Source organism: Neolamprologus multifasciatus, chromosome 2 (assembly GCF_963576455.1).
Source record: "Neolamprologus multifasciatus chromosome 2, fNeoMul1.2, whole genome shotgun sequence".
Taxonomy (NCBI): domain Eukaryota; kingdom Metazoa; phylum Chordata; class Actinopteri; order Cichliformes; family Cichlidae; genus Neolamprologus; species Neolamprologus multifasciatus.
In genome coordinates, this window is record NC_140440.1 from 31,951,261 (window position 1) to 31,969,109 (window position 17,849).

General features: G+C 40.8%; 1 protein-coding gene across 2 annotated transcripts; it reads left to right on the forward strand.

Annotated features, from left to right (window-relative positions):
- The first annotated feature begins 1,404 nt into the window (after nt 1–1,404).
- Nucleotides 1,405–13,083, forward strand: ubl3b (ubiquitin-like 3b). Of its 2 annotated transcripts, XM_085182861.1 has the most exons (6): nt 1,407–1,581; nt 2,146–2,256; nt 6,263–6,371; nt 7,486–7,572; nt 10,588–10,665; nt 11,471–13,083. In XM_085182861.1, exons 2-6 carry the CDS (start codon nt 2,230–2,232, stop codon nt 11,521–11,523), a joined length of 354 nt encoding a protein of 117 aa, XP_085038987.1. In that variant the 5' UTR covers nt 1,407–1,581; nt 2,146–2,229; the 3' UTR covers nt 11,524–13,083. The 2 variants fall into 2 exon arrangements, with proteins under 2 accessions (XP_085038980.1, XP_085038987.1); XM_085182854.1 differs by lacking the exon at nt 11,471–13,083 and having other exon boundaries at nt 1,405–1,581; nt 10,588–11,464.
- Nucleotides 13,084–17,849: the final 4,766 nt, after the last annotated feature.

Sequence of the window (17,849 nt, forward strand, 5' to 3'; positions counted from 1 at the left end):
GTTAAATATATCATCATATGGGACTTCATTGTCATTATTGTCATTATTATTGTTCACTTTACCCTTTTGGTATAGCAAAAAAAATTTACAAATATGGGATGAATCAAGAAGACCCTGGAGAGACTCATCCTGGACCAGCTCCAGGCTGTGGTCCACCCACTGATGGACCCACTCTAGTTTGCCTACCAGCCCAGACTTGAAATTAAGGAAGCCATTCTCTGCCTGCGCACCCGTGTCTCTACCCACCTGGACAAAGCAGCAAGCACTGTAAGAATCGTGTTTTGTTTTTTTTTACTTCTTCGGTGACTTCAATGCCATCCGGCCGGCTCTACTGCCTGATAAGCTGACAGTGATACTGACTTGTATGGTTGACTGACTGCCTAACTGGGAGACCAGAAAATGTACTCCCACAGCACTGTGTGTCGAACAGGGAGGTCAGCAACACAAGAGCCCCACACGAGACCCTTCCATCTCACTTTCTCTTCACCCTCTACACTATGGACTTCAGCTACTGCTGGCAGTTCTGATGGCAATGATGGTGTGTGCGTTTGTTAACTTCTGTTTTTGTTGTTGTTTTTATTGCCATAAGACACAGTAGACCTGCATAGTTTCTTCTGTTTTATCTCTTTTGTTAATCACACTGAGTTTGCATGTGATGGAATGTGCTATATAAATAAAACTGACACTAACAGAATAGCACAGAAAATCATTCCTACTTGTGGCCATTAAACTTTATAACACCTTGTGATATGTGGATTATATAATACCTTGTCTATACTCGGTATTATTTTAATTTTGGAATATAGAGTTTTAATTTAACATTTCACTTTAATCTGGGTTGTAATTTGTAATTTTCATCTAATGTTTACATTTTAAAAAGCACCACTGAACAACACAGGAAATCATTCCTGCCCTGTACAACTCCTCCATCTAATACACTGTAAATACTGCAATAGTTACACCCTTTTGCACATGCTCTACAGTCAAATAACAAATGACAGAGTTCACAGAGTTAAATGTCAATCATGTATATTTCTCTGTGATATACTTGACTCTGTAATAGTCTTGTTATTTATAATTGAACAATTTGTATATATTAGTGCTATTTCTTAAATTTGTAAACAGTTTACTATATTGTCTTATTTAATTAGTTTAGTCTGTTACTGTTACTGTCTTGAAGCAACTGTAACCCACATAATTTCCTTAGGGATTATTAAAGTATTCTGATTTTCGTCTTTAATATTTATATTTTTAGTCTGAATCAAAACAATCCCCCCATGATTAATAAACAAATTTTCTGCTTATAATAATAATAATAATAATAATAATAATAATAATAAACTATTTCTCATTTCTGTTATATTTTCTCATACTTGGACTCGGACTCCCAGAAGCCTTTGTAGTTCTTCTCTGTGTTTACTACCAGCTGACTTCCGGCGTCTTCCCGTCCATTAGCCTCCGATACCCAGAGTCAACCATAACGCCATCCATCTACTCTCGATCATTTCCCCATGGAAAACGTTTCCCGCTGACTGGTTGACTCAACTGAATGCAAAATTTCATCGTATTCATCAGATGCAGGTGAGACCCACAGCACGGAAACCGTCCTTAGGCTGTTAGCCTGCAGTTAGCCATCGACAGGAAGATCGGGCTAACATAACAGCTAATGCTAACGTTAACAGCGGTAGCTTGTTCAGCTCGCAGGGCTTTGTTTATACACCTTATCTGGGTGAAACTCTGAGGTGATCGGTGTCTCCGGGCGAGACACATCCCCACCTAATGCACCGCTTCAGCGTCCAGTAAATTTATGAGCCGTGATGCCTGAATTGGATGTAGCCCGCTAGCATAACGTAAGGCTAACTGTGGGATTAATCTTTAAAGCTTGTCCTATCTTAACACGCCAAGATTACTAATTTGGGTTAGTTAAATCACGGTGTGGTAAAACACAAGTTGCTCGGTGCTGTTGCGGTCCAGGCAACTAATCGATCATGTGCAGTTTCGACCGATAGTGTTGTCATGTTAGCTGCAGCGTTAGCCTCCTTCGAGCTCGGTGGGTAACAGTTTGTGAGCGGTGCAATCTTATGGTGCCAGGTTTTTTTTCTGTTTTTGTGGAAGTCAACCTGACAGTGTTGGTGTTTGTATCAGGGCTCTGGCCCCGTCTCCAGCTGCTGAAGCACACCGATCCTGTCCTCTCTGCTCCCTGTCCACGGCCTTCCTCCTCGCTGAGCCATGACCACTCAGAGGGATCTTGATATGGTGAGTGAGGCTGTCACCTTTCAAAACACACAACTGAGGCGATGCTCTCTGAATTCAAAAAAACAAACAAACCTCAAAACATCATCTAACATTAATACGTTTGATTATCTCTGTGACTGATGTAGGTGTTTGTATGGGGGTGGGGGTTGTTTGTGGATTAGCCAACGTGCACAAACACTTAGCTGGATAGTGACTGCTGTTCCTGTGAACACCATCTGTCTAATCTGAGTTAAAACGTTGGCCTACTTTCCTTTCAAGGTTTAGATGCCAATTGATTGCACCCTCTTATTACATCCTGCCCCCACCTAATCCAACCCAACCACAGGAATGGATACAATAATACAAGTTTTTGTTGGCTTTCTGTTTACTTATTAGTACTATTTTACCAAGAAAAAGATGACAATTATTTGCATTTTGGGGTATTAAACTGCAGTTTGTCTGTAATTTTTATGTAATTAAAACTTCTGCTGTGAATAAGAGCAGCGACAGTATCAGAAATTAGAAGAAATAAAAAGTCAAAAGAGGCGACATTTATCAGTCAGACAGGCTGATGTTTGGCTGTAGTTTTAGATCAGTTTGTTTTATTTATGACACAATAATTAAATAAATGTGCCCGGTTCAAATAGGATTAACAAAGAACAAAGAAGTAGCACCATGTCACCTAAGCTTTAGAAACAAAGGTAGCCACTTCTAAACCCAAAAGTTATGAAACAGCTGTTTCTTTCTGTTATCAACTGCTCACCAAAACATAAAACATAGATATCTGGAGCTTGTCATATTAAGGGCAATGCTAAAGAAAGTGTAATTCTCTGTCACCTATCACCATCTGCTACCTTCATGGCCAACAGGAAGAAGTCCTGTTTACCTTTGTACAATCAAAGACTTTAAACCAGTTTAGGTATTTTTATAAAGCATTAATTCTTCTTTCTCTTGAAATAAAATATTTTCATAGGCGATTGCCAATTTTTTGTTTTTCAATTCAAATGTTACTACTGGCCCACATTTTTACAATTGCTGTCTCCATACTGAGTTCCTAGTATGAAAATGTACAGCATTGATCACACGTGTTGCATATTTCAGGTTTTGGATTGTTGGTGAGGCAAAACATAACTTTTTAAGGACAATGATTCAACTTTTTGTGTTGTTCTATGTTATTTTACTGTTATTTGTGTCATTTAATTTTATGATATTTCTGAAGCGTACGCTTTATTGAATAAGAAGAGTGATAAACTGCAGATATTAGAATAGGGGTGCCAGACGTAAAGCCCTTAGGCCAGAACTGGCCCAGCAAAGACTCCAATCTGGCTCACTGGGCATCTTAAGAAAATGTGAAAGCATGGTTAGTTTTTAAATTTTTAACTGTATTTTCACAAGTTCTCAGCTTTTCCTATTGCTCCAGTTATACTACACCAAAGCACAAGGATATTCTAAAATTGTAATTACAGGACAATCCAGAACATTTTCTGTAACTTGGTAGTACTTTTGCCCACTTCACATCAAAGTGGAATGTCTGTTGCACATGATGTAAAATGAGTTTGACATCCCCGTATTAACGGAACCCATGCTTCGTTTTTAAAAAAGAATAAATGTTGTCAGATGTTTTATGTAGGACACCAACATGAGGTAAAACCCACAGGAGGCCAGAGTGGGATTTAATAGATCATCTCTCTTGGCAGCTATCCTGAAGCTCGTGGCTGACTATGTTTTTAGGAAACTTGACCGGCACGAAGAACAGATAAGCCTCTGCTATTACCTTTAACCCTTAAAAAGTAATCATAACGCCACTTGGAAGACTTCTTTTTCGATTGGTGAACCTCAATGACTTTGTGATGCAGGATGTTGCCATGGCAGATTTGACTTTGTTTTTGTTTTGTTCAGGATGAAAGGGAAGAGGGACAAAGCTTGTTAATAATGACATGGGTATGCAATCCCACATTGAGGTTATTCAGTTCACAGGGGGATGGGTGAGCAGGGGACCACCGAGAGGAAAGGGGGGGTTTGAGGGTGTATTTGTAAACAGATCAGAGAGCAGGGTTGTCCCTTCCTGACGTCACACCTCGTGATTAAGTCTCTTTGTTCTCTCCTCTGTGATTTGTGAACCAAAGAAAGTTCATGTTTCACGTTTTTTTAAAGAAGGGCAAATGTAGGGGGAACGTTCCCCCATCTGTCAGCTCTGAATCTAGAGTCGAGATGTCCCAGCAAAAAGATTTAGTATTGTTCTTTTTGTATGTTTTTGTGGAATGATTGATCAGAGATGAGAGCTCAATGAGGTCCAGCGACAGAGGTCCAAAATGGGCTCAAGATAATTATTCAGTTAAGGGTGATGTTTTTAATCCTGACCACGAGCCTACCTTCATGTAGTCTAATGTTAGTGGAAAAATTCGAAGAAAATATTCACATTTTTTAAATTCTTTTTTAAATTTAAAATAGTGTGTGAGGAGGGCGACACATGCAGCAGCAACACTTCTGGAAGTCAGCAGAAATGAAGCATTATGGTGGAAAATGAAACCATATTTTATAAAAATGCCTTAAACTGCCTAACTGTGGGTACAGATACAATGAAATTTTTGTAGTTGTTAAACGGCTGTAAAGAATAGAATGAAATAGAATAGAATTGCCCTTTTTATTGTCGCAAAACTGTGTTTTATTAAAATATAAGTAGTAGACAATTAAACCAGAGTTACTTCACTAGTCATAGTAATCATAGTTTTCTCTTGGTTAAACCGTTTTACACCTTTATCACCTGGGATGCCACACATGTTAAAGCACTTGCTGATCACAGTCTGCTTCATAGAAGCTCTACACTGTCTTGCTTTAATCTACAACATTAGTTTTGCTTTACTATTTTCCATAAAAGTACATCTAACCATTTTCTACCACTTATCCCCGTCTAGGTCGTGATAGTAAGTTGATAGGAAAAGGTGCAGGATCTACATTCATGAGCGCAGCCTTGCGATGATTCTCAAGAAAAGTCTGTTAACTGATTATTTATTACATTAAACAATTTCTTTCAATTGCAAAACCAATGAATAAATGACAAAGAGGTTTCTGTGCGTGAGGGTGCAGCTAGCCCCTGTAAAGCCAGCGAGTTTCAGCTTTTATGGAGGAGCAAGTACGCTTGGTCAAAGTCCTGGTAATTTCTTTTTTAATTGCATATGCAGGGAAAAAAACTTGAGGTAACTGTTAGTGAAAAAGATTTTATGACACATTATTATGACCTTCAGTTGTGACATTTACTCTGTTACATTCATTTTCAAGCTTACTACTTATTTTCAGATACAGATTTTAAATCTAAATCAACTGATAATTTATGTGATACTCTTATATTTTAAGTTGGCGCCAATTAAAGTAATTAAAGTAGCTTTTTTTGGTGTCCTAGTAATAGTCTGATCTTCTGGTTCCAGTGGGGATAAAATGTTAGACACTGCTTAAAGGCGTGTTGCCCATGAAGCTTCCCCTTTTATTTGTTTTTTAACAGATATCTTTGTGTAGATGCCCAGACGATTTTTTTTTTAAAAGAAGAAGAAGAAGGAAGCCCCTCTGTTAAGAGACCTTCCCACACACACTTGCACGAGTCCCCCTTGGGGCTACGCACTGGCCATGTAAATTTAATAACATGGCCCAGAGCTGTCTGGGACACCTGGGGTTATCGCATTAGGCCGACAGCCCGGAGAGGAGCAGCAGCACCCTGGAACTAAAGGCCCAGTGTTCTCCCCCCTCTGCCCCACCCTTATCTGGTGTTATCTCCAGCAACAGAGGCTCACTTCACCGTAAGCCCTCGATGAATGAAGTCGCCCAGTCAGAGGGTGGAGATCTGGTGTGGCTAAATCTAATTAGGCTGGAATGTCCGTCTGTTCGCACCCTTCAGAAGGTCACCTCATGTCTGAGGAGGTTAGAGGAAGTGAAGGGATTTCACCACGACTAATTGAGAAGAATTTTAATGGAAGTGTGGCTGGCATGACATTTCTGTGGACCCATATTTGAATGCTTTTGTTTGTCGCTTTAGGTACACCTCCGCCTTATCCTGGTCAGTGGCAAAACACAGGACTTCACCTTCTCCCCAAATGACTCGGCCACGGACATCGCCAAGCACGTATTTGACAACTGGCCTGCAGGTACGTTTTAAAGGGTTCAGTCTCCTGTTCTTCACTTTTAATATATTTCACACTTTGAACCTCAAAGTCAGACTGATTCAATCTCATACAGTTTGCCAGTTTCTGCAAATATTTAACAGACGTGGAATCAAAACCTGATATAATCTCTGTTTAAAAATATGCAAGTATTCACACTCGCTGATTCAAACAAACTGACAAGCTTTAGAAGTCCAAAGCAGACAGGTGAGTTTGTAACAGTGTGAGGTGGGCAGTAAAAACTCTGCTTTTACTGCCTCATCCAGGGGGACAGATTTGCTGTGCACAACCATGTGAGTGTCAAAAAATGGCAAGCACGATGCTGGGTTTGCTCATCATGTGACACGCAGCCTTTGGACTTAGAAACTGCAGACGCTTCAAATGAAAACTCCTCGGCTGTAGCCAGAGAGCCGGCTCCAAGTTGCAGCCTCTCGAGACTTCATGAATTCATTCATGAATGAAAGCAGCGCTGAACTGCCAGAAACTGCAGTTTCAACTCAAGAGCCACTTGAGTCAATCCCCATAGACTCCCATGTTCACAGCCTGGTAAGACAGCGATATTGACTTCAGTGGAGAGTTTAGCTCTTCATAATAATTCTGAGAGTTATTGTGGATACTGGAGTTGGGGACAAGGCTGCAGTACAAGTGGTCAGGACGGGCAGCCATGCTGAAAGTCATCCGGACTTGCCCAAGGAGATTATTGTGAGGTTTTTGAACTTTTTTTATCACCCTAATTTTTGGATCACACCCCGTGTTATGGTGTTGGATGGGGGAATTAACATTGGAGCCAGGGCAATAAACTGGCCAGGCCAGTACATTAGCTAGTATTAGCTCATTGATGTACTGGTTACCAGTGTGCATGCCAGCTGATTAAAATACAAGAAACTGCCAGTTTGAGTTCATTTGGAAACAGAATCCAGAACTTAGTTAAAGGTTTAAATTGTAAACTGTGGGCTTTGCATATGTCACAGTCACAACTTTAGAAATATGCTCAGCAATCTGTATCACGGCTCTTGTGTTTAGTGTTTCTGGGACAAAAAAATACTGCTGGCTGCATCAGTTGGGAAAGTGATACATCTCTTCTTTCCCTCCTTGGCAGGGTGGGAGGAAGAGCAGGTGAGCAGTCCCAGTATACTCCGCCTCATTTTCCAGGGACGCTTCCTTCATGGCAACGTCACCCTGGGAGGTAAGACCATCGCTGGCCAGAGAAAGCATCAGAGAGAAACAGAATGGCATCTTTATGCTTTTATCTTACTGAAAACGCTGTTGTTAACGTACTAATGCCAAAAACGGCATGCGGGCATATCTAGCAGCAGTACACAAAGCTCTTAATCTAACGATTTACAGTCATGAACTTCTGCCAGTGTCCTCAGATTCCCAGGCAGCATCCTTCCTCCTTTGCTGCTGTTTGGATTATTTCACTGTACCCAAAACATGAACTGAAGCAGACAGTATTTCCTGATTGAGAACCAGTCTCAGTGCTTCTGATCTCTCACACTGGCTGGACATTTCCCTTTAATCAGAGCGATGTGACGCAAGGATGTGTGTCTCTCTGTTTCGTGTAGAAACAAATGGGAAGTGAAATCGAAAACAGCCTTTATCTTCTGAGACTCATCTGAGAATTATCTGCTGGTATGAGTTTTTATTCATGCAGTATGCAAAGGTAGCTGTAGGTACCATTTAGATTTTATAAACAAAATATACTTTATTAATCCCAGAATTTGTAAACTTGTTACATTAGCTAAAAGACTGAACACAACCTGTGATAGTTCAATAAAAATAAAAATAAAAACAAACCAGAGTGAAATGGCTCAATAAGAAATCATATAAAATAAATGCAGGTATTGTGGTATGAGGCAGTGAAGATTTCCTGTGTCTGTCCTTGTGAAATGCATGTTAAAGTGCTCCGCTGCCTTCCAGTAAGTGATGCAGAGGATGGTCCATGATGGTTAACAGTTCTTTAACCTCCTCTCCAGCACAGCCTCAGTCATTTGGATGCTGGGTTTGCAGGCTTGCTCCAGTGGAGCGAGTGATGCCAATACTGAAACTGCTTATCAACAATAATGGGGTAATATGACCTGATTTGTTTTATGCATGTCCGAAAACGCCATACCGGAAACGTGAGCTTTGTCCACACATACGAAATGGGCTTCTTCCTGTTCCTTTCACAATAAAGGTCCTTGACATAGTCACTGCTTGGCTGTTGTACATAAAGTAGCTTAAAAAGCACAACAGATTATGGGGTTAGAGTCAAGATTTTTTTTTTCTTTCATTTCAGTACTTATGGGTTTTTTGTTTTTGTTTGTGTTTTTAAATAAACCTTTTTTTTTTCTTGTTTTAAGAATGTCTAATATAAGACAATGAAAATCTCCATGTCAGAAACTCTTTTTAAGAAGCCAGTCTATGAAGCTGTTTCTGAGACCCATGAAGAAAATGTTGGTTTAGTTGTATAAAGTAATTATATTGCATTAAGCGCGGCTTTAATTCAACTTTACTTTATAAATTTATTCTTTATAAAACACACAAAGTTCAATGTGCAATAGAAGAAATCGAGTCGGTCAGATAAAAGAAGATCTCTCTGTAAAAAGATACAAAAATATAAAGCTTACATTTCTGTATAACGCCAATATTCATAATATTCAGATGTCCGGTAACATCTGTATATTGTGTCGCTGCCTTCAACAGCCCATCAACTTCTTGTGATTTGTTGTGGAGTCTTCTGATGGTGGCTGCAGTTCCTCTTTCTGCGTTTCTGTTCAGAAATTTTAATCAAACAGTACCAGAAAATCTGCCTTTTACTCTGTAACCGTGACAGGAAGTGCACGTATTTTCGCTCACATGTAGAACAAATCGTTTGCCAGTATGAATCAGGGTAGTGATCATGTACCTCTGACCGCAGATTGCCTACATTTAAAAGGCTATCTGCTGAAGAAGGTGTGGCTGCTGATTGTCTTAGCACTCATTAGGAACATTTAAAGAAGTCCTGAGTTTATAAATCAGATTAAACCTTCTAGAATGTGACCTTGGTTTGAGATTGAGAATCCCATCAGCATTGTACATGGGAAGCTGCACTGAAGAAGCTTAAGCTACTCCTTAATTCTGAAGTATGTGGTGTTCTCCACCTCTACCTGAGGCCTGTCACCCTCATCACTCTTGTGGAGACTTAGAAACACATTTGGGCTTGGCTTTAAAAGCAGAGTTTGATTTTTTTTTTTTTTAAAGGGTTGTCTTTCTCTTCCAGTTGGAAAACAACCTAGTGCATCAACAGTTGATGGAGTCCTTGATGGAGGTTGCTTGGTGTTGCTAGGTGAAATGTTGCAAAGAGATATACAGTACTGCACCATGGTTGCCTGTCGTTTGTATGGAAGACACCGGCTGACTGCAAACGCTCGCCAGCTGCACTCTGAGTGGCATTTAAACTGTAAATGTTTGAAGGAAAGTGCTCTTATTCTCCAGCTTTTGTTGAACTTTTCCATCTGAGTAATCTTTGTCTCTGGTTTGCATCGCATTTTTTAAACCGTTTTACTAGTGGTGAAATAGTTTGCAAATGTTTGCAGACAAATCAGTGTCTTCCATGCAACCTGTTGGCAACCTTTGATCTCACCTCCTGTGTGACTGAGGAGCTTTAAACTCTGTATATCACAGTGCACTGCGATTCGTCACTAGTGTCACATCTGGTGCTCATCACTGTTCTGCAATCAAGAAAGAAATGGCTGGTTTTGCACGTTTTCTTGTTCTCAGGTCTCTTGTAAAAGATTTTAATCTCAGTGAGGTGAGACTGTCTGATTAAATATGTATACGAGGAAACAGAGAGGAGGTTTCTGGTGCAGCTTCACCGACTTCTAAATTGCAGAGTCTGAAGAAGTGAAAGCGACAGCAGCACTATTAGTATATAGAACAGTTTTTTTTATGTGACCATCTCATTTCAGCTTCAAACCTGATGCCAGGTAGACTTATTAATATGTGTAAGGAAAAGTTTTTACAATTAAAGATATCCTAGTGGCACATGTAAATATTGATGATCCAGCTTGGTTAATTGAAGGTTACGATGTCTGAAAATAAAGTGATTCCTAGGCGAGACAAATATAGATACTGACAAGGTCATAATTCATAGCATTTGTATGCAGCTGTTGTTGCTGCCACCATTTGATTACATGGGAAAGTACAAGGATAAATCCTGACGCGTTTTATGTGTTTTCAGCTCTAAAGCTGCCGCCGGGCCGAACAACTGTCATGCACTTGGTTGCCAGGGAGACTCTTCCAGAGCCCAACTCTCATGGTGAGGAACTTTCATCTGCTCCTTGTTTTAGTTTTTTCTCGAGGTGCCAAACTATTAAAAAAAAATGTTAAACTGTCACTGGCTCTAATACCATCATGCATAAACCATCATGCTTCTTCAGTTCGCAGCCGTATGTTGGATGTAATCCATCCCGTCACTACCAGCAGCCAAACTCATGACAGGCGTGTGGATGCCAGCGTGTAAAGAAAGAAGATGAGTGCTGCTAAAAAGACTAACTTTAGCCAAACTCGGCTAGCTGAGGCTAACTGTTGAGGTTTTTGCCAACCAGTTGTGGAACACACGGTTTTCCTTAGCAACAGGTGGTTGCCAGTAACTCGTCTGTAGACCTGCATGACTGGGAATTCAGCAATCATTTTCCTAACAATTGCACTCAACCAACAGCAACCGGATGGAGAATACTCGTTTTTCCCTCAAAACCTGTGGTTATCATATGGCTGCTGACCAGTCTCTTGGCCTGTGTGACTCAGGTCTAATTCACTTGATGCTACATTGTCACTGTGATTATAGCTACGGACATTTTTTACACTGTGCACAGTGCAGTGGCCCACACATTTCAGCAGCTTTTTGTATGTTTTGATTGTTGAAGAATGCGTAAACAGTTTTGAAAAGCTTTTAATAATGATCAGAGGACCCCACATGAACAAAGTCTTTGCAGCTGTCGGGAGGAAGAACCCCCTTCTAACAGGAAACAGATTCCAGTGAGGTCTGTCTCATGTCAGCTGGATGTTTTTGTGGGTTTTTTTTTGTTGTCTCACCTCATGTCTCTGCTCTCTTGTCTTTGTAGGTCAAAGGAACAGAGAAAAAACAACAGAGAGCAACTGCTGCCTCCTCTTGTAAAGCTACAGAAACAACCCCTTCCCTTCCTTTAATTACACACACACACATGCACACACACACATACATACACACACACATATATATATATATATAAAACACACACATTCAAACAAGCATACACTCCCTCTCCGCTCTTTCCTGCCTGTCGTCCCGTCAGCTGCGGATCTGGAATAAAATGCAGGAAGTCCGTTTGGGGTCCCCCTCTTTCTTTCTCTCTCTCTCTGTCTCTCTCTGTCTCTCTCTCACTTTGGTTGAACTGTCCAATCGGAGGCTTTTTTGTGCCAATAATGTTCACTTTTCTGCCCCCAAACTTCTACTGTTGTTACTACTTTTACTTTGAACATCATGACATTGAACAACATCGCAGATCCCTTCACTGCTGGAGACATTTTTGAAGAGCTATCATGTAGTGAAAAAACAAAGCAAACAACAACAACAAAAAAACAACAACCCAGGAACTCTCCTCTCTTCATGGACACAGAAGTGCTATAAAGGATGTGTGGGCTTTAACCCTTCCCTACTAGTCACTTGGATGTTTTCCCCAGGTCTTACTGAATGGTGTTAACCCTCTCGTTGCACTTAACCAGTTTAATTCTAAAGTGTTTGCTGTGTTTCATCTCCTCCTCCTTTGTGGCTTTTTGTTTTGGTCAGATGAACAGACCTTAACTCCTCCCGAACCCAGGTGGTAGAAAACGTGCCATCCTCCTCACAGACTGTTTTTGCCTCTCAGTAACTGACGGTCAGTAGGCCGTCACCTGCGTCTGTTCATGGACCAATCGAGGAAGTACTTTTATCTGGAAGAGTAAAAACACCTGAGGGTCCGCGGGAAACGGGAACAGACTCCCCGGCGAGGCTTGAATAAATGCGGTCAGAGGATTTCAGCGGATCATGTGCGCGCCATCAGGTGTCGCGTTCGTTCCTCTGGTGGAGACTTTAATGACTAGGCTGTCGATGCTCCCTGGTGATGGGAGCCGGCACGGCGGGCCAGTTAAACGCAGACAGAAGATGCGAGCGGGGAGCGGGTATCGGTGTGACGCCCTCCTCTACAGGACACTGAAAACGAGGCTGAGTTTCTCTCGTTGGATGACTAGAGAGAGAGGAAAAAAAAGGAAAGTTTTGGAAGTGTTTCGCCTCCTTTTTTCATTTGGATGCTGTCGTTTCTTCTCGTTTGCCTTTTATTGTGGAATTCAGTAATATCATTAATATTGAAATTTAAATATATCAATTTTTATCTTGTGTATATGTATTTGTTGAATTTTTGTGCGGGTGAGTTTGTGTGCGAGTGTGTCTGAGGGTGTGTGAATGCGTGGCATAATGTGGACTAATTTGGGGGGTGGGGGGGGACAAGTGGTCTTTAAAAAAAGAAGAAGGTGGTGCACTGGGAGTGTACAGTCGGAAACCTTTTGATTCCTTCCATCGAGTGTCTTTTGGTTTGTGTTTTTGTCAATCAATGTCACTGCTTTGAAGATTAGCTCAGTATGAATAAATGTAAAAACTAAAATGCAATGTGGTCTACATCAAAGCTTGTATTATAAATTAATAAATCTTTACATAAGGCAACTTCTTCTGCATATTTGACTGTTTACTTTCTTTTGAGTAGCTTTGCATGACTAATGTTACTAAAGGCCTTATTGATCTTATACCGCACCTTGATGGTTCAGCCCATGCTCTGAATCATTTCAACTGCTGCTCCTTTAAGACAGTATTGTTGTGATTGGCTGTCCTCCACATACAGAAGGTTTACAGCAGGTGGGAGGGGCTAGTGTCCCGCAAGCCAAAATAAGGTGTGTTTTAAGGGCTTTGTGCCTTTTTTTTTAATGTACACATTTCCCATAAAACAAGCCTATAAAGAAAAACCTCACATAATCTGTGTATGCAGCTACAGGATACTGAGTCATCAAATGATGTGACTGACAGTGAGGAGGTTAATAAGGATGAAAAGAAACTAAAAAGGAGGAAAGTATCACAAAAACTAGCTAACAAGCTAAAAGAGGCACCAGGACCAAAAGTCCCCTTGAAGGATTTCACAAGAACCTAAATGTTTTGTGAAAGTGTCTGATAAGATGTTTGGAGGACAAGCACGCTACATGGACAGAATTACTGGGCCATGTGCACATTATACATACAGGAAGTACTCAGCCACGATGCTCCCAGCACAGAGTGTTTATGCCAGAAGATTGTGGAATTAACAAAAAGGAAATGTCACTATGGCTACGTCCACACGTACCCGGGTATTTTTGAAAACGCTGATTTTTCTATGCGTTTGCACCTTTCTTCCCCCCTAAACGGCGTTTTTGGTCACTGAAAACGGAGATTTTTAAAAACTCCGGCCAGGGTGGATATTTTTGAAAACTCCGTTTTTGCATTTCGGTGTGGACGAGAAAAACGGAGAAAACGCAGCATCAAAGGTGTGCGCCACGTTATTGTTTTGGTGAAATGAATTTCTACAATACTGTTACTGTTAATTGTACTCTCTGCAGTGTTTAAATGCTTACATATATACACACAGTTACTGTCCCTCCACACATACGACTCGGTTCTGCTTCTGTGTCCCAGCTTTGTTTACTTTTTCCCACCGAGGCTTCTAGACTTCTGATTGGCCAACATTTCTACACGGATAGGAATATAGCGCCACCTGCTGCTTTGGCATGTTCCTAGCAGCGTTTTCCTTCATTTCTGCCTTTACGTATGGACGGGATTATTTTTTAAAACGAAAACGGAAAATCTCCGTTTTCAAAAATACCCGTGTACGTGTGGACGTAGCCTAAGTGACTTGTGACAGCAGTTGCATGCCATTACAGATTTCAGTGAGCTCTTTAGACCAAATCTTTCACAAGTCATTGTAAAGTCAGACTGTGTGGCAAGGCACTTGATCTTATACACAATGACAATGGGACTGAAAACACTTGAATTCAAATATTAAAGAGGTGTTGCCTAATACTTTTGTCCATGTTGTTGATGTGGTAATGGAAAAACTGTTGCAGGTATCGTATTCGATGTTAACTCTTTCACCTATAAAAATGACATGTGACGAGCTCCTCTGTAACCTTAAGGATGAGTTTTCCTCAGTTCATATCAATAAAGACGTAGTTTGATAACCATCAGAATAGAGTTTTTGCAAGGGTAGCTACACAGGCTTCACGGATTAGTCCTAGTCTGTTTTCAAGTTGTAAAAGTTAAAGATTTGACTTGTTTGTACTCTGACCTCATTACTTTAAATTCCGGTCATATCAAATAAGAACATGGCACCATTGTAAGAGCAAATGTTTATGACTAAAAATAAGGAAAAAGATAATAGAGTTGCCTTAAAATATTAACCATAGTTTTCAATGTAATATGATCAACTGTCATGCTCTGAATGAGGAATTTTAAGGAGGCAGGGTTATCCCTTGGTTAGAATGATCAGTGATTGATTAGATCATTTATTTAATCACCGAGAACCTTTTTTCCTCACACAGAAGTTGGCATCTAGATTTTTTCCCCTGATCTGTGCTGTAATCTTTTTGTGTTTTTTGTTTATTTAACTGCACAAAATTGAAGTAAGGGATGTTTTTCTATTATTGGGGTTAAATTAACCTTGAAAGAATGGTCTACACAGATATTTCTAAAGGTTATAGTTGCACAAAGGTTTCTGTTTGGAGCTTTAACGAGAAGAAGGCCGATGGACAAACTTCTAAAGATCTACTTGGTAGTATTGTTGCAGTTTAACGTTTTGACCTGTAGGTGGCATTGTTCCTCTTTTTGCCTAATGAGTGAAGGCTGTTAGAGGCTGCTGGTGGAGGGTTTAAAAGTACAAAGCAGTGAGGAGTGTTTCTACGGATGGTTTTTGAGACTGCTTGAAGTTTAAATGAAGTCGTTTGAGGGTTAATTCTGACAGAACCAAGTGAAAGGAAACAGCTTGCGACCCACATGCTGTCATCTCCATCAGCTCCACTCACTGCTGTGTTGTTACATCGGGGTCATGACTTTGTGTTGAGCTGATTTCTCCTTGTCTGCCTCAGGAATCCGCTCCTGACGTGTCGCTGCAAGACATCCAGGTTTCCAGTTGACACTGGCAGCGTAACGTAGGAAAAGTCCTGAACATACTGCACTTTTAAACCTGCTGCTGTGCAGAAGCCTTTTTTCTTTCTGTGTCCCCTCACCTTTTCCCTGTGACCTCAGTAGTTTTGGGAGTTTTGACAGAATTCAGTGGAGAGAAGAGCCTGAACAGGAGCTGACCGCAGAGGAGTCCAGGGAGGCAATCTGCTGAAATCTCTGCTACTTAAGACCACCACATTCACAGCTGCTTCTGCAGGATGAATTGCTTTCTGTGGTCAACATGACTCAAAGCACGCATGCAGACAGTTTCTTGAGTGTGCTGCGGTGGGCTGCACTCAAACCACCGTTCGCTCGTGGCATGTTGTCCCTCTGAGGGCGGACTGCACTCCTGATATGTAGGGCTTAACTCCCACTCTGACAGCAGAGGTTCTTGCTGCTTTCTACTCCAGGAATCTCATGTTAAGTCAAAACACTGCTGTAGTTAAACTGTATTATTATTATTTTAGCTTTTTTTGTTAGTGGGAAGAAAACAAACTAGGCCCGTAAGTTTGTGGCTTACCTTATGTGGACTATCACAGAGGATTTTAAATCAAGCATCAATCTATGATTGAATGCAGACTTTCAGCTATAAGTTAAGGGGTTTCCTAAATGCAGCCATATTTATTCAGTCTCCCACTTTCAAAGGATCAATATCAACTGGACAAACTAACAGATTTTTAAATACTGGAATTGTTTTTAATAGTAGGATGAAAATCCTTTGCAGTCGACGACTGCCTGAACTCTAGAACACGTGGACGTCATCAGACGCTGCGTCTCCTTTCTGGAGACTCTCTGCTCTGCTAGGCCTTTACTGCAGCCGCCTTCAGTTGCTGCTGGTTTCTGTGTCTGTCTGCATTCAGTTTTGTATTTAATAACTGAAAAGCTGCTTTACTAGGCTGGGATCAGGTGACTGACTTGAAAAATAAACATTTTATTTGCCTTGAGAAGCTCTTGGGTTGCTTTTGTGGTTTGCTGTGGCTCATTATCCACATGCGCTACGAAGTGCTGTTTCTCTCCACGTCCATACTTTTCTCTTCCCATCATTCTGGCTCCAGTTAATTGTGGTTTCATCTGTCCGAAGATCTATTTTTTTCAGAACTGTGCACGCTCTTTTAGATATTTCCTGGCAAAGTCCAACCTGTCCTTCCTTTTTTGTTTTCTTGTCTTGTTTTCACCTTGTTGTGTCCAACCCTCTGTTTCCATTCATGAAGGAGTCTCGTGCTTGTAGACCCTGACAATGACATGTTTACCTCCTTGAGTGTGTTCTTGACTTGTTTAGAAGTTTCACCATGGAAATAATTCTGCCATCATGCACTTCTTCTGTGGTCTTTTTGGTGTTGCTTAAGAATGCACCAGATTCTCATTTTTTCTGTCTCTCCGCTGAAGAAGGCCATGAGATGTAATAAGAAGCTATGAAACAGCTGCTGGACCATATTTTCTGCTGATGTTTGACTAATATTAAACACTTTGCCAAACTTCAGGGTAATTTTGGAGACTTTTGTGGGCATGTAACCTCAGGTCCATTCATTCATCTTTGCATCTTTGTCGTTTCTTTTTATTTAACAAATTTAGAGGCGGTGGCATAGAGGAGGTTCGTGGATGTAGCAAAGGAGGAGAGTTTCTTTTCATCCCATGCAGAGGGTCAGTGTGACAGATGAGGATGCCAGGGACAGGGTGAGATGGAGGCAGATGATCTGCTGGGGCGACCTCTAACAGGAGCAGCTGAAAGAAGAAGTCTGAAGTTCATTCATCCAAAAAGGTCCTTACTGCACTGACCTTGAGGTGAAATTGTTCTTTTACAATTAGAAGCTGTTGCCAAGCTCCAGAGTAAAGTTTTAAGGTTGAAAAGAAAAGAAACAATCATATTTGCTCATTAATGTCCCTCTCATCTCTGAGTGTAATGCAGGACAACTGAAGAACAGGAAATGCAGCTTCACATGAAGACTGAAAAATAAAAGCTCACTTCAGTTTGTTAGACTCATAACTGTTCGAGTGTTCAGAACTTCTGCTTTCTGTGAAAATGCACATAGTAGCTGGACTGGATGGAGAGAAAAGAGCTGAATGCCTGAATCCACAGGCGACTCTGATATATGTGTTATTTTCTTTGATGGTATTTTGAGCTCCAAATCCCCCGTTCCCTTCATTGTAACTCATTTTCTAATCTGCCAGTTCCTTCTGTATTAAAACCAGCTGTGACCAGCTGTTAACACACACACACAAAAGCAAGCACATACCGCAAGCTACTGATA

Excerpts from the sequence above, each read along its gene's own strand:
- ubl3b (XM_085182854.1), top strand. The coding sequence starts at position 2,230 with ATGACCACTCAGAGGGATCTTGATATG. Across the intron at positions 2,257-6,262 it reads CTCAGAGGGATCTTGATATG|GTACACCTCCGCCTTATCCT; the intron begins GTGAGTGAGGCT and ends TTGTCGCTTTAG. Across the intron at positions 6,372-7,485 it reads ATTTGACAACTGGCCTGCAG|GGTGGGAGGAAGAGCAGGTG; the intron begins GTACGTTTTAAA and ends CCTCCTTGGCAG.